We start from the raw sequence: 22,496 nt of genomic DNA, 5'->3' as shown, positions 1-22,496 counted from the left end.
GGATATGATGCTTGCTATCTCACTTTACGAGGCCAACATTATCTTGATACCCAAACCAGACAAAGAAAATACAAAAAAAGAAACTTAGAGGCCAATATCACTGATGAACATTGATGCAAAAATCAACAACATATTAGGAAATCAAATACAACGATACATTAAAATGGTCATACACCATGATCAAGTGAGAATCATTATAAGGATGCAGGGATGGTTCAACATCCACAAATCAATCAATGTGACACACCACATTAACAAAACAAGGAATAGAAATCACGTGACCATCTCAGTATATACAGAGAAAGTATATGACAAGATCCAACAACGTTTATCCTAAAAATTCTCAATAAAATGGGTATAGAAGGAAAATACCTCAACATAATAGAGGCCACATATGACAAAGTCAGAGTCACCATTAAACTCAAAGGAGAAAAATTGAAAGCCATTCCTATGAGAACAGGAAGAAGACAAGGGTGCCCACTCTCACCACTCTTATTCGACATAGTACTAGAAGTTTTAGCCAGAACAATTAGACAAGAAAAAGAAGTAAAAGGGACCAAAATTGGAAAGGAAGAAGTATAACTCTCACTGTTTGTGCATCACGTGATTCTATATAGAAAATCCTAAAAACCCACCAGTATTTGATTAAAAATAATCAACCACTACAAAAAAGTTGCAGAGTACAAAATCAACATACGAAAATCAGTTTCATTTCTACATACTAATAACGAAGTAGCAGAAGAAGTCAAGAATAGAATCCTACTTACAGTTGCCACAAAAAGAATAAAATACCTAGGAATAAATTTAACCAAGGAGGTTAAGATCTATACACTGAAAATCATAAGTTGTTATGTTATGTTATGGAATAAAAATAGAAGAAGATATAAAGAAATGGAAAGATGTGTGTCTATCTGTCCAGTACCCCTTCCTTCATCCTCTCTTCTGTGACAACCATAGGTAGGAGTGATGGGAGAAAAGGAGCGGGGTGAGACATAGAACTGGTGAGACTCAGAGGTGGAGGGGGTCAGGTGGAGAGAGACAGAGGAACTGAGACCAGGCAGGTGGAGACTTCAGCTCCTCTGGATGTCTGAGTGCTCTGATTAGTGCCAGGGGGTTCTCTCTCTGCCTCTGGCTCTGTCTTCACGGTGCAGGGCTTTGGAGAGCTTTGGACTTTGGACCTTGGAGAGCTTCCACCATGGACTTTCCTGAACCCAGGTACTGGCTCCTGCTGTGCTGTGTGACCTGGCAGTGATCTTGTGTCCTCATTCCATCCTGGGAATCAATGGTGGGGGCAGGTGTAGTGCTTTACACATTAACTCACTTAATCCTCACCCTCTGAGGTACGTATGGTTGTCATCCCCACATTATATATGGGGAGAGTGAAGCACAGAGATATTGAGAGTTTTTTTCTTCCCCAAGCCCCAGCACATAGTTGTATATCCTAGTGTATGTCCTTCTAGTTCTTCTATGTGGGATGCCACCACAGCATGGATTGGCGAGTGGTGTGTAGGTCTGTGCCCAGGATCCAAACTGGTGAACCCTGGACCACTGAACTGGAGCATGTGAACTTAACCACTAACCACTGGGCCAGCTCCGAAAATTTTATCCAAGGTCACAATGTGGGCTAGAAGTGCATTGTCTAATATGGTAGCCACTTGCCACATGTGGCTGTTAAACACTTGAAATATGGCTCGTAGGATTAATATATCTGATAAAGGGTTACTATTCAGAATATATAAGGAACTCCTACAATTCCACAACAAAGAAACAACCTGATTGAAAAGTGAGCAAAGCACAGGAACATATATTTCTCCAAAGAGGATCTACAAATGGTTAAGTGCCATATGAAAAAATGCTCCACATCATTAATCATTAGGGAAATGCAAATCAAAACCAAAATGAGATATCACCTCACATTCAATAAAACCACATGTATATGTAAATAATATACAGTACATATATATATGGTAACAAATGTTGACGAGGATATGGAGAAATTGGAACCCTTGTGCACTGTTGGTGAGAGAGTAAAAGGTCCAGCCGCTATGGAAACAGTATGTCAGTTCCTCAAATAATTAAAAATAGATTTACTGTATACTCTCGCAATTTCACTTCTGGGTGCATATTCAAAAGCAATGAGAGCAGTGTGTCACAGAGTTACTTGTATACCCATGACCATAGCAGCATTATTCACAATAGCTTAAAGGTGGAAGCAACCCAAGCGACTATCAAAGGATGAATGGACAAGCAAAATGTGGTATATGCACATACTGGAATATAATTCAGCCTTAAAAAGAAGGAAATCTGAAACATGCTATAACATGAAGAAACCTTGAGAACATTTTGCAAAGTGAAATAAGCCAGCCAGAAAAAACAAATATTCATGATTCCAGTTATATGAGAGATCCAGAGCAGTCAAATTCATAGAAACAGCATGTAGAATGGAGATTGCCAGGGATTGGGGCAGGAGGGACATGGGGAGTTGTTGTTTAATGTGTGCAGAGTTTCAGTGTTGCAAGAACAAAATCATTCTGGAGGCGGCTTTCACAACAATGTAAATATGCTTAACACTACTGAACTGGACACTGAAAATTGGTTAAGACAGTAAGTTTTATGTTATGTGTATTTTACTGCAATTAAAATTTTTTTAAAACCTTTGTTGCCATAAAAATTCCAGGCCTATATGGCTTCACTAGAGAATTTTACCAAACATTTAAGAGAGAAACATTATCTATCCTATACAAAACCTTCAAGAAATTTAAGAAGACGTAATACTTCTAAACTCATTCTATGAGGCCAGTATTACCCTAATATGAAAATCAAAGACATTACCAAGAAAAGAAAAAAGTACAGATCAATATCCTCATGAAGATAAACAATTCTAAATAAGATTTCAGCAAATAAAAACCAACAATATATAAAAAAGGTAATACATTATGAGTAAACCCCATGATTTCCCTATATTACCCATGTGGGTTTACTCAGGAATGCAAAGTTAGTGTTAACATTTCATAATCAATTAATGTAATTCACCATAATAACAAACAAAAAATTATATCTATGATCATTGCAATATATATGTAAAACAACATTTGCTAAAATCCAATATTCACTTGTGATTAAAATATATCAACAAACTGAAAATAAGGGGAATTCTTCAACCTGATAAAAGGTGTCTGCAAAAATCCTACAGATAACATCATACTTAACGGTGAGAGAATGAAAGCTTTTCTTCTAAGATTGAGAGCAAGTCAAGAATGTCTGTTTTTACTACTTTCTATTAAAGATTGTATCAGAGGTTCTAGCTGGTACAATAAAGAAAGTAAAAGGAATAAAAGACATCTAGATTTGAAACAAAGAAGTAAAACTCTTTTATTCACAGATGACAAGATTGTTAAAATCTAATGAAATCTACACACACACAAAATCTACTAGAAGTAACGTGGGTTTTAGCAAGGTTGCAGGATACAACATTGACAAAATTTCGAGTGTATTTCTATACACTAGCAATGACTAATCAGAAATGGAAGTTTTCAAAGAAAATTTGCTATATCATCAAAAATATGAAATATTTAGGAATGAATCTGACAAAACATGTGTAAGGCCTGCACACTGAAAGTTACCATATATTGCTTAGAGAAATTAAACAAGATTGTATTGGCTTTCTGTTTCTGCTATCTATAACAAACTAACGCAAATTAAATGATATAAAAAACACTAACTTATGATCTTTAGTTCTGTTGGTCAGAGGTACAATATAGGTCTCACTGGGCAAAATCAAGGTGTCAGGAGGCCCGGGTCCCTTTGAGGAATTTCTAAGGGAGAATCTGTTTCCTTGCCTTTTCCCAGCTTCTAGAGGCTACCTTCATGCCTTGGCTTGTGTCCCTTCCTCCATTTTAGAGCCAACAATAACGTACTTCTCTGATCATGCTTCTATAGTCAGGTTTCCTCTCATCCTTCTCCTTCCCTTTTCCACTTACTTTTGAGGACCCTCATGATTACATTGCATCGACCTGAATAATCCAGAAACTATCCATATCTTAAATTCAGTTGAGTAGTAACCTTAAACCCATCTGCAAGGATAATTCTCCTTTGCTATCAAACCTAAAATATCCACAGGTTCTGGTTATCAGTATGTAGACATCTTTGGGGAGCCATTATTCTGCCTACCATAAAGATTTAAATCAATGGAGAAATATACTATCTTCATAGGTCAGAAGACTCTTATGGTTAAGATGTCAGTTCTCTGTGGATTCAGCACATTCCATCAAAATTCCAGCAGGCTGTTTTTTCCTTGTAGAAATTGACAAACTGATTCTAAAATTCAGACACAATGCAAAAGACTTCAAGTAATATGACTTTGAAAAAGAACACCAATGTTGAAGGATTACAACATCTGATCTCAGGAAATGTAACTCTACAATAATCAAGGCAGTTTGGTATTGTAGTCAAGATTAACAAAATAATGAATAGAAGAATAGAGAGACCAGAAATTGACCCACATACATGTTCATCTGATTTTTGAAAAAGGTGCAAAGACAATTCAGTGGAGAAACAATACCTTCAACAAGTAGTGCTGGAAAATTGGACATTCGTATGCCAAAACAGGAGGTTTGATCCATACTTGTCACCTCATGCAAAACATTGACTACAAATCTATCATAGACCTAAAAGGAAAACCTCAAACTGAAAATCTTCTAGGAAAAGACATAGGATCAAATCTTTGTGACCTTGGCTTGGGCAACGTTTTTGAGATATGACACTAAAAGTGCAATCCATAAAAACAAGGATAGGTTGAACTTTATCAGAATTAAAAACATTTGCTTATCAAAGAAACTGTTAAGAGAACAAGAAGACAAGCCATGGATTGGGAGAAAATATTTACAAATCACCTCTCTGACAAAGGCCTTGTGTTCAGAATGGATAAAGAATTTTCAAAACTCAATAGTAAGAAAACAAACGACCCAATTTAAACAATGGACAAAAGCTTTGACCAGACACTTCAGCAAAGATGACATACATAGGACAAATTGGCACACGAAAAGATGTTCAGCACCATTTGTCACTATGGAAATTAAAATGAAAATTACAATAAGATACCACTACACACCTATCAGAAAGGCTAAAATTAAAGAGACTGACAATCCTGAGTGTTGATAAGGATGTGGAGCAACTGGAACTCTCATATGCAGCTGCTGGGAATGTAAAATCTTACAACCACTTTGGCAAACAGGTTGGCAGTTTCTTATAAAATATGTATACTTATCGTATGACCTAACTGGTCCACAAATAGGTATTTACTCAAGAGAAATGAAAGCAAATGTACATGCAAACACTAGTATGCAAATATTCATAAGCAGCTAAAGCTGTAATAGCCCGAAACTGGAAGCAACCCAAATGGCCATCAACACATCCATGGGTAATCAAACAGTGGATTGTCCATACAATGGAGTACTCTCAGCAATGAAAAGAGATGAGAGAGTGACATCTGCAAAAACGTGAGTGAAACTTATATTAGTCTCTTAGCAGTGCTTCAATAAACTTAGTGGCATATACAACACAATTTGTTCTGTGACAGTTCTGAGGTCAGAATGCAAAATCAATCTCTCTGGGTTAAAGTCAAGGTGTCGACATGGCTGTCTTTCCTCTGGAAGTTGCATTCCTTTACTCGGGGCCCCTTCATGTCACTACAACCTCTTGCTTTCCATCGTCAGTTCTCCTACTGTTCACATTGAACTTCTTGCCTCTTTCTTACAAGGATTCTTGTGATTACATCCTTGTTAAACACGGACAATTTCACCATTTGATGAGCCTTAAATTAATCCCATTTACAAAGTTCCTTTTACCATGTAAGGTCGCATTCACAGGTTATAGGGATTAGGAGGTGGACGTATTTGGGAGGCCATTACTCAGCCTGCCACAGACTTAAAAATAATTAGACTTCAAAATAGTTAGACTTCAAAATGATTATGCTGGGTGGAAGAAGGCAGATGCAAAAGAGAACATAATGTGAGATTCCATTTATATAAAGTTTAGAAAATGGAAGCTAATCTGTAGGGACAAGCAGCAGATCAGCGATTGCCTGGGGAGGGGGTTGGTAACGGGGTAAGGGACCAGTTACAGAAGGGCACAAGGAGACTTTCGGGGTGAGCGATATGTTCATTATCCTGATTGTGGTGATGGTTTCACAGGTGTGCAATGCGTCAGATCGACCCAGTTGTACACTTTAAATATATGCCGTTAATTGTATGTCAATTATACCTCAGCCAACTTTTAAAAATAAAATAATAATAATACAAATACACTTTCACGTATAACAATAAGCTTTTTCACAGATGCCAGCCCTATCCTCACCCCCTGCAGTTTCCTGTCCCTGTGGTTTGTTCTTGCTCTCCTGTTCTCTCTCTCTGTCTCTTGCACCTTCCCTTTGTCTGCCTCCATTTCTGTGTGACATCACTTGTCCATTTCTTGGCCTCTCCCTGTCTCTGGGTTTCTTTCTGGTTCTGCCTCTTCCTCTCACCATATCTTTTGTCTTTAAAGTCTTTTAAATCTGTTGTCTGTTTTGCAGTTATAGCACATCCTAACTGGGAGCCTAAATTTTTTTCAGAAACAGTTGATCTATATTGAGATTTCATGAAAGTTACAATTGAAAAAGGAGATTTACATACCAACATTGTTCCAAATGTACTTAGAAGATTTCAAATAACTGAATAGAGTGTCAATTTTGCAATTAAATTAAATTTTAGTTTTAATTAGTCCTACTAATCATCTTTCAAATGCTTAACAGCCACAAGTGGCAAGAGTCTACCATATTGGACAATGCAGTTCTAACCCACAATGTGACCTTGGGAAACAATCTCAACCTCTTTGTGCTGCACTTACCGTGTTTATAAAGTGGGGATAACAACCACACCTGCCTCAAAGGGTGAGGATAAGTGAGTTACTCTGTGTAAAGCACTTCATCCATTCCCAGCAGTGATTCCTAGGATGGAGTGAGGACCCAAGCTCAGTGCCAGATCACATAGCACAGCAGGAGCCAGTACCTAGGTTCAGTAAATTCCATGGTGGCAGCTCTCCAAGGTCAGGAAAGTACAGGTTCCATCCCTGAATGCAAGAGGTCAGGATTGTTGCTCCATTTTTCCCTGTTTGGAGGAATATGACTCAACTGCCAGGGTCAGAATCCTGGGACCAGCAAGGGTTTTGCCTAACACTGAAAGAAAGATGCTGTCTCATCTTCCTCCACTCTTTTTTATAAGAGAGAGACAGAGACAGGGGGAAAGCCAGGCCCCAGGCCATGACAGAGGGACGTGCACACATTCATTCTCATATTCAGTAAATATGGACTCAGCCTTTCAGAGGGTGGGTTTGGGCAATCTCAGAGTCCTGATGGAGATACATGGAAGCTCAGCAGACGTCAATCAAACTTGACCCAGTCTGAGCTGTGGAGCTCAGAGTCTAAAGTGAGAAACAGAGACACTGAGACATAATAAATAGCAGAAGAGAGAGGTACATACAAACAGATTGTCAGCGAATGTCAGAGAAAGGTCCTGCACTGTGAAGACAGAGGCAGAGGCAGGGAGTGAACCACCTTACACTGGTCAGAACAATAAGACATCCAGAAGAGCTGAACGCTCCACCTGCCAGGTCTCAGTGTCTCTCTGTGCCTCTCCACCTGACTGCCTCCATCTCTGAGTCTCACTGCTTCAGTGTCTCTCTCCCCTCCTTCTGTTTCTCCCATCACTCCCATTGGTGGCTCTCACAAAAGGGAGGATGAAGGAAGGGGGACTGCAGAGATAGCCCCTGCGGGTCTGTAGGCTCTTTAAGGACAAGAACTGGTTGATGCACAAACATACAAGCACACTCAGACTCACAAACAGTGATATATACCACGAACACCATGCAAAGAAACACACACCTTCAGGTATCAACCATATAAATACATATAAGTCCACACACATGCAAAAATATGCATGTAAACACATGCACACTTATACAGAGACACATGTCAACTCATTCACATAAATAGAAACACCCTTTCACATATGAAAACCATGCAAGCACACACAGATGGAAGCAGGCACAGACAAATGCATGCAAGCCTAAATGCACAAACATGGCCAAAAAAGTAGACAGTGCATGCTCAGCCATACCCAGAAATATAAACACACAAACACTCACGTGGACCTTGGCATCTCTACCATGTCACATCTGCCAACATCTAGGGACAGAGTGCATAGGTAGGGAGTGATCAGTTCACCAGAGTGCCAGAACAGGAATTATGGGTCCCTTAGCTCCTCTCCCTAATGTTGACACTCCCAGACAATGAAGAGAGAGGAGGTGGGGAATGGAGGAACTTATGTAACTGGGTGGGGAGGCAGGCTCAGTATAAAAAGCCCAGCTCGAGGCTGCAGTGGGTTGGAAGGCAGTCAGACTGGGACCATGGAGCTCAGCATGCTCCTCCTCCTTGTTCTCCTCATGGGACTCTTGCTTCTCCTGGTCAGGGGCCACCCAAAAGCCTATGGCCACCTCCCACCAGGACCCCGTCCTCTGCCCTTCTTGGGGAACCTTCTGCAGATGGACAGAAGAGGCCTACTCAAATCCTTCCTAAAGGTGAGACACAGATGGATGGGGTCTGAGAGGGGCTCTCTGCCTCTGTATGGGGAGATCATTCCCCAGAAGGAGTGAGGCATCCTTCCAGGCTCAGGGCTGGGATGCGTAAAGGTTGGTGAGTAAGGGGCATGGAGCTGTGCATGGTGGATCTGATCAGTCTGAGATGTCCTTGCTCTACTGGAAGTGCATGGGCACTGTCCCTGGAGCAGGCAATTAGGCATGAAGAAACATCTGTGTGTGAAACACACCTGTGGAATTTCACCCTCTTCTGCCACCCTCTGTCGTGTTCCTGGGTGACTGCGCACCACTTGAAGAGACAGAAAAAGTGGCAGTGACAACAATTAAGTAGGTTTCTCCTCTGCAAACAAAGGACAGCAAAGACTGGCTCATGGCAATGTCAGGACGAGGAGGAGGCAGGAGGGAGAACAGGACAGAAGACCATTTACAGAGTGATTAGAATAATGAATATTAATGCAAGGTAATAGTAGCTGACACTGTGGAGCATTTACTAGGCTCTGTATCCCTGCTTTCCAGGCATGATTTCATGTTTCATGATCTATTTAGTTATTAATAATGTAATCTATAGCCATGAACACCCTATCCAACAGAGAAGTAGAACACTGGCAGTCACTTCCACCTGCCCTGTGCTTCTCTGTCCACTTTCCCTCACTATGGCAAACACACTCCTGAATCGTGGGCTTGTCATCGCTTTGCTTTTAATAGACAACATTTTATCACAGATGTGGAGGCTCCAAGTGCATAATATTTCACTTTCATTGACTTCAATCCATCACAAGAGTCACATATCATTTCACTTTCACATATTATTTCACATATATATATATGAATATATATTTCACATATTATTTCACATGCTTTTGTGTAAATTCCTGGAGTTAGTTTTTTCTTTCAGCATTGTGTGGCCAGCATTTATCTGTATTGTCATGGGACTTCATCAGGTCTTGGTTACAAGAAGAGGGCTGGGAGAGAAGCTATCTCCATCTTAGAGGTATAGACAGTGAAGCTCACCCTGGGGAGGGCACTTGTCCACAGTCGCCCTGCTGGGACTTCTCTGAGGGGCACCTGGGTCCAGGATGGAATTCTCTTCTTCTCCAATGCTGTCATGGACTGAAGCTGCCTAACAATTTCGGGATCACTAAATCCTTTGGGAATTTGATTAAAGCTGTGGGCTCCCTCCCCTACAATGATCCATACACATTTAGCATAAAATTTTGAGAGTTGCAGACCCCCTAAAGCTCTTCCATAGACCCTTCGAGGATCCTCAAGCTGTCCCTGATCTTCCATTATTATTGAATCTTTGTGGAGAGAGAGAGAGAAAGACAGAGAGAGGGAAGGCAGAGAGAGAGAAAGAGAGGAAGAGAGAGATGGAGAGAGAGGAGGAGGGAAGAGGGCATGGGCTAGTGGGTGTCATTATGAGACAGGTTTGGGAGATGGCACTGCTCCACCTCCATTCCCCCATATGCTCCCAAGTCCTTCTGGAGTCAGACAAACATGGGTTCGTGTTCCAGATTCAACCCCTGACTATTACTCAACTCCTACTCTTGGCTTCCTCTTCTGTAAAATGTGATGGTGACCACAAGAATAAAAGAAATATTGCATAGACCTTGGTGTATAGTAATTTAAATGACAGCTACTTTGATCTACTCATTTAATCACTTGTGCAGTCAAAATTTACTGGAACATTTTGTTTGCTGGGGAATATTTTAGGCATGCTTGATGTGTCATTGGACAGGGCATACAAAATAAACAAATAAGGAAATATTAAGTAGACAAGGGTTATGATTAAAATAAAGCAGAGTGACGTTTTAGAAAGTGGTGGGAGCTACTTTAGATTGAGTGGTGAGGGAAAGGCTCCGTCTCGCTTTGTTTCTGAGCAGAGAATCTGAAAGGTGCAGGTGGAAGGCACAAGAGAGAGACAGGTGTCAATGCAAGAACTCTGAAACAGGGGCAAGTTCAGCATGTTTGGGGGACAACACAGAGGCTGGATGTGAGTGATGGAAGGGTTGAGTGGGAGGAGAAGTCAGAGGGGTGACGGGGCAGTGTTATGTAGGGCCATGTGGTCCACAATGGAGACTTCAGGTCTTCTTCTCAGTGCAGTGGGAGCTCTGGAGGGTTTGGAGCAGGTTAGGGATATTAATTAAGTTACATTTTAACGGGATTACTCTGGCTTTGGGGTGGGGGAGGATGGGGTTGGTTGGTAGTGAAATGATTGTACAGGGGACAGGAATGGAAGTAGGGAGACTCATGAGGAGGTTTTGCAGAGACCAATGTAAGTTTTAAGTAAACTTAATCTTTTTATGATTTCAAGTCAACTTTTTATTGAAGTTGAACATCACCCTAAAAAATGCAAATCATAAGTGTGCAGTCAGTGAATTTTCCCAAATCAACATCCTCATGTAATTGTTGAGAAGATAAGCAACAATACAGCCTGTCCCCAGAAACCACCTTCATGTCACCTTCCAGGCACTACCCTCTTACCATCCTGACACCATAGGTTCATGTTATTTTACTGAACTGGATCTAAATAGAATCATGACTTATGGGCTCTTTTATGTCTAGTTGCTTTCGCTCAACATTATATCTGTGAGTTTCATTCACGTTGTTAGGTGTAGCAGTGGTTTCTTCCTTTTCATTTGCTGCATAGTATTCCATGGCATAAATACATCATTACACTTTATTCTGTATCAGTGGTGCCAGCATTTCATTTGTAAGGCTTCTGTGAATGTCCTTCTTCAATTTTTGGTGAATCCACATACATATTTTTGTTGGGCATTTTGTTGAGAGTGTAGTTGCTGAGTCACTGAGCATACATGTGTTCAGCCTCAGTAAGTACAGCCAAGGAGTTTCCCAAGGGGCTGTACTGGTAGATGGCTTTTCAAATATCGTGATCACCCCCAGAGAGCCATCAGTTTCTCTTCATGTCTACCAAGCAGGGAATTCAGATTAGTTCTCTAGGGAAATTGTCAGGAGGCAGAGAGCAGGTTGAAGTTGAGTCACAAGAAGGATGATTCTTTAGTTGCAATGCCAGGGAGATGTGTCTAGACTCAAGGGTATGTGCAAGGGTCATATTAGAAATATTTGACCATCTCTACTGCTTAGGGCACCAATCACATGGACCGTGTGTGGGTGATGGGTTAATCTTTTAGTTGCTGGGTCCTGGGGTGGAGGGTCTTGGGGCAGCAGCTACTTATCAATCAAATGTAAGTGTTTTAATGGTTTGACAACATGGTTGGCCAAAGAGGTACACACTGACTAACGGCAACCCTGGGGCTGGGTATGCTTGGCAGCTTCAAGAGAAATATGGGGGTGTCTTCACGGTGTACCTGGGGCCAAGGCCTACAGTCATGCTGTGTGGGACAGAAGCCATCCGGGAGGCCCTGGTGGACCAAGCTGAAGCATTCTCTGGCCGGGGGAAAATCGCTGTCGTTGACCAAGTCTTCCAGGGATATGGTAAGGACCTCAGAAGCACTGAGTGGGGGCAGAATGGAGGATGGGGATTGGGGAGGTGAGTCAGGGAAGAGAAAGTAAGGTGTGGAGAGGGATACAGAGTCTCCCTCCAAATTCTTCACCCCCAGGTGTGGTCTTTGCCAATGGAGAACGTTGGAAGACCCTTCGACGATTCTCCCTGGCCACCATGAGGAACTTCGGGATGGGAAAGCGGAGTGTGGAGGAGCGGATTCAGGAGGAGGCTCAGTTTCTGATGGAGGAGCTGCGGAATACCAAGGGTGAGCTTCAGGGGATGGACAGGAAAGAAGGACATGCAATCAGGAGAGGTGTGGAGTGAGAGCAACAGAAAGACTGAGGGGTAGACATAGAAAGAGAGGGCGAGGCAGAGATAGAGGAAGACAAAGCCTGAGAGACCATAAGACTGAGGGACAGGGACAGAGAAAGGAGCATGGAGAGGGACAGAGACGAGCAGGAGAGGGACATGGGGAGCCAGAAGAGATGCGGGGTTTGTAGTGTCAAGAATAATCGAAAGACACAGACTAAGATATTAGCACGCTATTTACATGTGTTCAGGGAAACCAACGCATGGATTAACAGTATCTATCAAAGGCAAAAGTATGGTTTACCTAAAAAAAGCAGAGAGAGAAAAGGGAAATTATAGACATTTTGAAAATGACAAACTGAGTTTTCCTTTCTGAAGTTGAACTGCTGATGAGCTGGTGGTGAGCAAAGAGCCAGGGGCGTATGCTGCTCTCAGGCAGCTGGATGGGCATGAAAGAATCACTTCCGGTTGTTATTGGACTTCCCATGAACAAGTGTTTATGAGACACACAGGCGACAGGGTCCTTTCTTAACAATGTGCAAGACATAAATGAACAGTTTGGTAGGGAGAGGCAGAGGCAGAGTCACTGGGAGCAATAGCAGAATAGGGACAGAAGGCAGAGAAGGAAGACAGAAAGAAACAGAGTGACACAGAGAGACACACAAGGAGACAGAGGCAGAGATGGAGGCACCAAGACCAAGAGAGACATGCAGAGACAAGAGAGAGAGTGGAAGAGGCTCGGAGAGGCAGAAAGAAAAGAAGGCAGAGAGAAACTGAGGCAGAGAAAGTTAGAGAGGCAGACAGACGGGGTCAGGAAAGGGTCTGCAGGGGAATAAGAGAAGATGGATGGGTGAGACCCAGAGGGAGAGTCTGCACCTACATGATGTCCCTGGGCTTGCAGCCCACCCTCCATCTAACAGGGCCAAGCCAAGGGTTGACAGACATCAACTAACCAGTGCAGAACGATTCCAGAAGACCAGAGCCCAAGAGGCAGAGGGAAGAGATGAAGGAGGAATGACAGATAGGGGACATGGAGAGCAGAGCTTTTTAATTTGTACCTGTGATTGATTGAACACTTGCTCTGCACCACCCCTGCCCCTGGGACTGAACTCTTATACCTGCTGCCAGAGTCAGAGCTGGAGCCTGAATGGGGACCAACTACACAGCCCTGTAGCTGGGCGGCCTGGATCTGAGTACTGGCCACCGTGATGAGTGACTGGGTAACCTTGATCAAATGACATACCTCTATGTTACATGTCTATGTAATGGGGATAATAAGAGAATTGCACGTTCCTCACATGGTTGTGGCAAGAATTAAATAAAGCAATATGTTAAGCGTTTACAATAGGGGCTGGCATAATACGGGCTAGTGAGTGTTAGCTCTTTCTGATCCCATTTTCTTCACCATTAGTAAGCAATGAAGGACAGACACACAGAACTGGGGCAGCAGTCAAATGCCCTCTAGGCCTTTGAGTCTCCATCTTATGACCTACACTTCCTCCCACTAGGAGCTCTCCAGGATCCCACCTTCTTCTTCCATGCCATCACCGCCAACATCATCTGCTCCATTGTCTTTGGAAAACGCTTCTCCTTCAGAGATCCTGAGTTCCTGCGGCTCCTGGACTTGTTTTACCGGTCCTTTGCGCTCATCAGCTCGTTCTCCAGTCAGGTCTGGGAGAGAGTGAAGGACAATGGGGACAAAGGGAGCATGCAAGGCTGGGCTAAGGGGTGATCTGCTTTGGGGACCAGAAATGCAGCTTAAGGCTGGAAGAAGAGCAGAGACAATAGGGAGAGACAGAGACACTGAGACCAGGAAGGAGGGAGAGATGGTAACAAGAGGACTGAGAGACTAAGAGAAAGGAGAGTGTTGGGTGTGGTCAAAATAGCACAGAGACTAAGGAATCAGATCCTGGAAGAGAGAAGAGAGAAGACAGAGAGAAAACAAGGCAAATAAGGGTGGAGATTAAGAGATCCTGAGAAGAGACAATAGAAAGAGAGTGTGAGTGTATGTGTTTGTGTGTGTGTGTGAGACAGAGAGAGAGAGAGAGCAAATCAGACATTCAGGCTCTCTACTCTTCTGTCTCTGCTTCCTGTAATCTTTGCCTCTGTATTTGTCAAAGCCCCTCACTTAAAGAAACTCAACAATACATGAAAATAAGAAACTGCATTTCTTCATTTTCCCCATTTCTCCTCCTTCTTTCTGTTTATTAAAAATTCCCCCAGATTATAAAGATATATGCTCCTCTTTTAAAACAATATAATAAAGTCTCTTTTCTTCACTAATCTGGAAATACCCCTATTCTATATTAAGTTAAAAACATGAAACAGCAGAACAGTATGCCTGGCTATCATTCTTCATTAGATGTATGTCAGATTCACAGTTAGGACTGTTATGAATCTGGAATGGGGCCCAGGGTGGGTATTTGTGACAAGCCCAACAGGTGGTTTCAATATTCTACTCCCTTAGAGAAATGTGGAGATAGAAAAGTCTAGAGGGAGATCCACCAGAAAGTTAACAGTGGTTATCTATTGAGGGAGGGATTAAGAAGCAATTTTACATTCACACATTTCTGCATTTTTTGAAATTACTTGCAACAAGTTAAGTATTACATTTATCTTGAGACCAAAAAACACAAATATTCTCCAAGATAAATAAATAGTCTAAGTCATCAGCAGGTTCATCTTGTGTAAACATTGTGTTATCAATGCCTGACATAGCAAGGGAGATGCACAAGGTAGAAAGAGTCAGATAGACATTTGGGCAAAACAGATACAGTGCTGAGGTAGGCAAGAGAAGCCCAGAGAGATGATAAGGAGAGACACAGAGAGATACGAAGAGATGGAAAGGAGAGGTGGAGAGTTGGGGCAGAGACCAACCAAAAGACATGAGGATGAGAGAGGAAGAGGTAGAAAGAGAAAAATGTGAGAATAACAGATCAAAGGAGACATAGAATCAGTGAGCAAGGGACTCAGAGACAGAAAGAGAGAGGAAGAGAGAATGAGACAGAGACAGAGACAGAGAGACAGAGATTCCCCCTCTGAGGTACTAGGGCCCAGCAGGTCTGCCCTTCCCAGTGACCAGCTCTCTCAGCCCTGGGAGGACCTCACAGCCCCTTCTCTCCTCAGGTGTTCCAGCTCTTCTCTGACTTCCTGAAGCACTTTCCTGGCACACACAGGCAGGTCTACAGAAACCTGATGGAAATCAACACCTTCATTGGCCGCAGTGTGGAGGAGCACCGCAAAACCTTGGACCCCAGCAATCCCCGAGACCTTATTGATACCTACCTGCTCCGCATGGACAAAGTGCGGTTTGGGAGAGGGGTGTTGGAGGGGAGGGAGGAAATTTTGGGGGTGAGAAGAAAGGAGGGGAAAGGGGTAAAGAGTGGGGAAGAGGGGGAAGAAAGACCAGAGGAAGAAGAGGGAGATTAGGAATAGGGAAGGGAGTTGTCAGCAGGAACGGAGTGGGAGAGTAAAGGAAAGAGAAAGTAGGGAGAAGAGAGAAAGAGAGATACTGGAAATACAGAACAAGAGGCAAAAATACAGCAACATGTGAAAAGAACCACAGAGGCATAAAGAATCTGGGAAAGGAAGAGAGACAAACACAGCAAAGAGATGGAGAGGGAGATTGATACAGAGCCAGACAGAGTGGAGAGAGATGGAGAGAGACAGAAATAGAGATATATGGTTTGGCATGCAGAGGATAGAGAAAAGTAAAATGAGCCAGGTGTGTGAGAGATCCAGAAACAGGTGGAAGGTACCTCGAGAGACACTGTGCCACGAGGTTCCAGCCTCCCTGACATGAGCCCTACCCCTCTGGACCCAGGAGAAGTCTGACCCCAACACCGAGTTCCACCAGCAAAACCTCATCATCACTGTGCTCTCACTCTTCTTCGCTGGCACTGAGACCACTAGCACGACTCTCCGCTATGGATTCCTGCTCATGCTCAAATACCCCCACATCACAGGTGGGTGGGCTGGGAACAGCCAATAAATGGGACCTCTTTTGGAACTGCAGAAGTGAGGCTAGGGGTCCTTCCCGAATGAGACAGGACACTTTCCTCTCTTATACCTGGAGCACTGAAGGTTTTGAAGGAGGCCCCAACTAGGCCAGCCCTATTGGTGTATGGATGAATGAAGAATCTGTCAATCTGTTCTCCCACTGATTTCTCTGATCACTTAAAGGTCAACTCATCCATCCATCCATCCATCCAACATGTATCCATCTATTTATCTGTCTGAACTTTTACTCATTAACCTGTATCCTCAGATTCTTTCATCTGTGATTTATCCAAAAGCATACACTTCCATTCTTTATTTGGATTAATTGATTCCTCTGGTGATCTTCTGGAACAGTGATTAATTGAGTGGACTATTTTTCCTTGATTCATTGGCTCATTGATGCATTCATGTATCCATCTCTCCTTCTATGAGCTAGGTCTCATTCCCTAATCCTTCCATCAGTCAGTCGGTCAATTCATCCTTCATCCATCTATTCCTTCATTTATCCACTGAATAATTCACTCACTTGTTCATCCTTGACTTACCCATCTATCATTCAATCCATCATCCATGTATTCCTTTATTTACTCATTACCTCTCTAATTTATTCATTCACTTGTTCCTCCATAAATCGGGCCATGGACCCATTCATGTGATTTATCTGTCTATGGAATATTTATTAATTAAGGATTCTCTAATTCATCTGTTGATTGATAAGTAAATACATACTACATTCGTTAATGTTCTTCTATTCCTCAATCTTTCCATTGATGAATTGATTCACTCGCTAATTGATTGATTGCTGTATTCATTTATTTATCCACTTGTTCATGGGTTAACCTATTTATCTATTTTGCTGTTATATTCCTGAGGACCTAGCACAGCGCCTCATCTATCATACATACACAATAAATATTTGTTCCTTTTTCTGCTCGTCTTGGAGAATGTTTTTAGGTCCATAGCCTAGAGCTGTCAATCTGAAATTCTGTGCAAAAGATGGCCCACATGGGTATGTGTGTGTCTGTGTTTACCTTAGCATGTGGGGAGAGAATACATAGCATTTCTTAGATTTTAACAGGTGTGAATTCTTGTTGCTTCCTCCCCTCTCCCATTAAAAGCTGGTTACTCCAATGAGTGTCAAAAATCTAATATCTAACCCTTTACTAGAGGTATATCCTGGTTCATTGGCCCATAGAGCAGTGACCCTGCTGAAATGCCTCTTTGAAAAGAAGTTCACTGGTCCCACTCTTCTGTGCAGAGAGAGTCCACAAGGAGATTGATCTGGTGATTGGCTCACAACGCCCTCCAGCCCTTGATGACCGCACCAAAATGCCATACACTGATGCAGTCATCCATGAAATTCAGAGATTCTCAGACCTCCTCCCCCTTGGGGTGCCCCACGTTGTCACCAACGACACTCACTTCCGAGGGTACATCATCCCCAAGGTGAGGCCAGTGTGTCCCCCACATCTGTTCTGGGTGGGCATCCTGGGTTCTCTTGATCTGCAAACTTGACCTCCCGTTGGTTTTATCACTCGAGCCCTCCTGTTTTGTCTTTAGGGGTGGAGTGGGGAAGGGAACAGCAGTATCTTTGACCTTGTGACCCTCCCTCAGGGCACTGAAGTATATCCCATCCTGAGCTCTGCTCTCCATGACCCACGTTACTTTGAGAAACCAGACGCCTTCAACCCTGACCACTTTCTGGATGCCAGTGGGGCACTGAAGAAGAATGAAGCTTTTATCCCCTTCTCCACAGGTAAGCTGGAGCCACACTTCCTTTCCCAGACACCAGAGAACAGGTGCCATCCCCTCTTTGAGACTATCAAGGAAAAGCCTTTATTTATTGAGCAGTGAGTATATACCAGTTTCTTTACCTACATTAATCCACTCCATCTTCACTACTCGAGGGGGCTTGAGAAGTGATATCATGTCCCAAAGGCACATCTTGGCAAGCTGAACCCTGGGCAGGTATGATAACATCTCCACATCTTCAGGAATAAAACATCGGTTGGGAATTACTCTGAGCTTAGTGCTCTGTTGGGGGCCAAAGATAATACACTGGACAAGTCACGTAGACACACAGTGCCAGCCTCTAGAAACTTATGGTCCAGCAGTGGAGATGGGCATTCATCATATGGTCACAAAATAATAACTAACTCAATGAATTGATGCTTGGAATGTGATTATAATGGCTTGACAAAAAGTAAGAGCTCATAGGCGCAATTACTATTCTTATAATTAATCGTAATTGTGATAAGTGCTCTAAAGGATCTTTGGGAGCAGAAAATAGGGAGTCCTGACGACTCTCGGTAGGTTGGTGAGGAAAAGTTTACCTGAAGCACTGGCTTCTAAGCGAAGACTTCATGAGTGAGCATCACCTGCCCACTGGAGAGTGTTACATGTAGAGGAAACAGCAAGGGCAGAGCCTGAAGATGGAGGCAGCATGCTGCATTGAGAAACTAGAAGAACCGGAGTAGCCTGGGGTGTAGATTCAAGAAGGGGATAAGGATGAAGAGCTCAGCTGGAAGGACTTGAGTGTTTCGGGGAGTTTGGATTTATCCTGCTGGCAATGAGGAGCCAGGGTGGATCAAGAAATGCTCTAAAGTGTCTTCATCCCTTTTCTCCACACTTTAGCCCCATCCAGAGAAAACCTCTAGTCTCAGAGTCCTCTTCATTTAGTAGAAAGGAAGACCCCAGAAAATGGCCCCTAGTCTTGACTTCCATCAGTGATTTCAGTGACCCAGGGCCCTGGATCTGTCCAGTGCAATGGCCTCCCCCTTAATTTCATCTGTAGTGAGAGATGGGGGCTATGTGCTGGGATGAGGGTCAATTCCTCCGTTTAATAGTCCTGCCCTATGTTTAGAGAGAGACAGAGAGGTGGAGACATAAGGACAGAGACAGACAGAGAAGGATAGAGTGAGTGAGAACAGAACGAATTACAGAGGGATATAGAGATGGGGAACAGTGGTGGATAAAGACAATGAGTGAACATGAGACAAGAAAGGGAGGAGAGGAGAAAGAGAGAAGGAGAAGAAGGAGGGAGGATGATGAGATAGGAGGAAGGAAAGGGGAAATGAGAGGGAGAAAAACAGAAGAGAGAAAAAAGAGTGACATAAGCAAAGAAGAAGAAATAGTTAGGAGAGGAAAGGGATCTGTAGAGGGAGATGGCAAGTGAGACAGAGAGAGTTGCAAACAGAATCAGATCCAAATAGACAGAGACAGAGAGGAAAACAAGCAGAAGAGAGCAGAAAAAGAGGAGACCAAGAGAAGTGAGACAGACAAACAGCAACTGACAGGAGGTTTACAGAGAGAAAAAGAAGGAGGCAGACTGCCACAGCCAGAAAAAGAGACGAGCTCAGCCAAAAAGCTATTAGAGACAAAGGGATACTAATGTGTGTCCAAATGGACCGCCCCAGGGATGGGGAGGATGGGGTGGGAGGGAGATAACAGGCATCATGCTGTTCTGGAAAGAGCTGGGTTGCAGAACCCGTTACGGGAGAAGAACCAGCTCACAGCCCTGGCCCAAGTATCTCTAAGCTCATGTCTCCTAACATCTGGGTATGCCAGAAATATGTGGAGCTTCCTCAGATAGCTCCACACAGGCACAACATCTATCAATCTGAAAGGTCTAGCAAACGGCTAGAAACCCATCATTGACATGACCTTCCAAGGTTGTCAGCCTGCAGATGATGACCCACAGAGATCAAGAAGGAGGCTCTCAGTGCCTCTGTCTGAGTTTTTGGGGACCTTTGTCCTCATTTCTCTAAAAGCCCATGGTTTATAACCTATTGGGAGGGTGGTCCATACACCTCTGAGAGTCTGATGGGAGCCATTGAGTCCACTCTCAAGTGCATCAGTCTCATTCACCATTTTATGTGCACTCTGGGGATTTTTCAGAACTCTTGAAGGGCATGGCTCTCAGGCTGAGACAAGAAGACATCCCAGAGATAGATCAACTCATGCTGTGCCAGAGACACACACACTCCCCACTACACACACCAAGAAAGAAACACAAATCACTAACTACATTCATAGGATCCCAAATAGGGGCCAGAACAGAATTCTAAGAACTCGTACAAATATTAACTTCTTTAACCTCATAGTAGCCCCATGAGATAGGTACCATTCTCCCCCATATTAGAAATGAAGGACATTAAAAATGTTATGTCAGAAATATGCACACAGCTATGTGTGGCACACAGACACACACACACAAGCACACACACACACATATCCAACCAGAAAGTGGGTTCCTATGCTCTGTAAGGCCACTGAACCCTTTGGAAAGCTAACAGAAGCTACAAACTCTCTTCTGGAAAAATGTGCAAGGCACATCCACCAAAGATGTGCATCTGGCTTCACAGGGTTTGGGAACTCCCTAAAAATCCATTCTGAACTGCAGATTAAAGGCTAATCTCATACTAATCTGTAGCAATGGACACAGTTTTCTGGGCTTTGGGATGTGACAGGGAAAAGAATTTGCAGCTGACCCATGCCCACATTCGTGATCCTCTGTGCCCACAGGGAAACGCACTTGTCTTGGAGAAGGCATCGCTCGCAGCGAATTATTCCTCTTCTTCACCACCATCCTTCAGAACTTCTCCGTGGCCAGCCCTGTGGCCCCTGAAGACATTGACCTCACACCTCGGGAAAGTGGTGTGGGCAAATTACCCCCAATATACCAGATCAGCTTCCTGCCCCGTCGAAGGGGCTAAGGAAGGGGATTGAAGGATTCCAGGGTCATGAAGTATCCTCACCTCTGCAGAGAATGGTCCATGACTTTCTTCGTGTCTCCCTCCCTCGGAGAGAACCACTGCAAGTCTGCATCCCTCCCCCTTCTTATTTGCCACCTCAACGGGAAACTCTTTTCTTTAGTCTTACCTCTTCCCATCGTGCCACACATCTTCTAAAGACTTAAGGAGGTGTTTTCATTTCCTCTGTTAATAGAATGCCAGAAGCAGTGTATATATAGAAATGGGAGCTAAAAGGGGAAACTTGGCTCAGGATCTCCGCAGTCCACCTCCTCGGCCACAGGTCACTCTCAGTGACTTCTCCCTTCCTCAGAACAGCTAATCCTCCACTAATCAACTCCTTGTGCTCCACGACCCGTGCCTACCTGCCCACACTAAAATCCTCTTCCCATTAGCCCCTTTGGTGGGTACAATGACCATGCCCATTTTACAGATGAGTCAACAGAGGGTGGACAGTGGCATCAGTTGTCTGAGGTCTTTCTGAGGTCACATGGCTAGTGACTGGAGGAGCGCAATTCGCATTCTATCTGCCTGGCTCTAGAATTCAAACTCTTCACCGCAGCTCCTTCTCCCTAAATATATGTTTTTAAATTAAGATGAAATTGACATAGCATAAAATTAACCATTTTAAAGTGTATAATTCAGTGGCACTTGGTTCATTCACAATGTTGTGCAGGCACCACCACTATCTAGTTCCAAACATTTTCATCACCCAGGATAAAATCCCATTCCAATTAGCAGTCACTCCTCATCCCCCCTTCCCCTCAGTGCCTGGCAAACACCAGTCTGCTTTCTATCTCTGTGGATTTGCCTATTCTGGATATTTCATATAAATGGGGTCACACAATCTTTTGTGTCTGGCCTCTTTCACTCAGCATGTTTGAAGTGCAAAACCTGTTAGTTGATTACCAGAATGTCATTTAAGGTTTTTCTGATACCATGTTTGTTTATTCAATCCATCTGAATGGGCCTCTGATGGCAATGTCTTCTTACAATGGGCTCATTCCTTTGCTTCACATATTAATCAGTCCAATTTGGATATACGGCCAACTTCCCCTTTCTAGTACATCTGGGTTACCTTGTTGGGCTTCTCCCTATCAAATTACAGATTGCAAAGCTCTAAAATAATTTACTATGATAGAGAGGTAGACTTCCAATGTTCACAGTTCATCTGATATCACTAATTATGACCCTGAAGCCTTGCCTAGTTATGGGTCTTCAAGTACATCAGCACCTTTATTCTGGAAGAGAGAAACTATTCCAAACAAAATTTACCTAACTGTACCAGAAACGTGGGATTAATATCCCTGGAGCCATGTCAAAGTACTGTCATTCTTCAAGAGAAG

The 22,496-nt window shown here is 43.2% G+C and overlaps 1 protein-coding gene across 1 annotated transcript; it reads left to right on the top strand.

Moving 5' to 3' along the window:
• Positions 1-8,439: 8,439 nt before the first annotated feature.
• Positions 8,440-21,114, top strand: CYP2B6 (cytochrome P450 family 2 subfamily B member 6). The gene is made up of 9 exons (NM_001317266.1): positions 8,440-8,610; positions 11,919-12,081; positions 12,207-12,356; positions 13,909-14,069; positions 15,527-15,703; positions 16,224-16,365; positions 17,658-17,845; positions 18,014-18,155; positions 20,924-21,114. Exons 1-9 carry the CDS (start codon positions 8,440-8,442, stop codon positions 21,112-21,114), a joined length of 1,485 nt encoding a protein of 494 aa, NP_001304195.1.
• Positions 21,115-22,496: the final 1,382 nt, after the last annotated feature.

This window comes from Equus caballus, chromosome 10, assembly GCF_041296265.1.
Source record: "Equus caballus isolate H_3958 breed thoroughbred chromosome 10, TB-T2T, whole genome shotgun sequence".
NCBI classification, from domain to species: Eukaryota; Metazoa; Chordata; class Mammalia; order Perissodactyla; family Equidae; genus Equus; species Equus caballus.
Note: the sequence above shows the minus strand (reverse complement) of the source record. Positions and strands in the feature narration are given on the sequence as shown.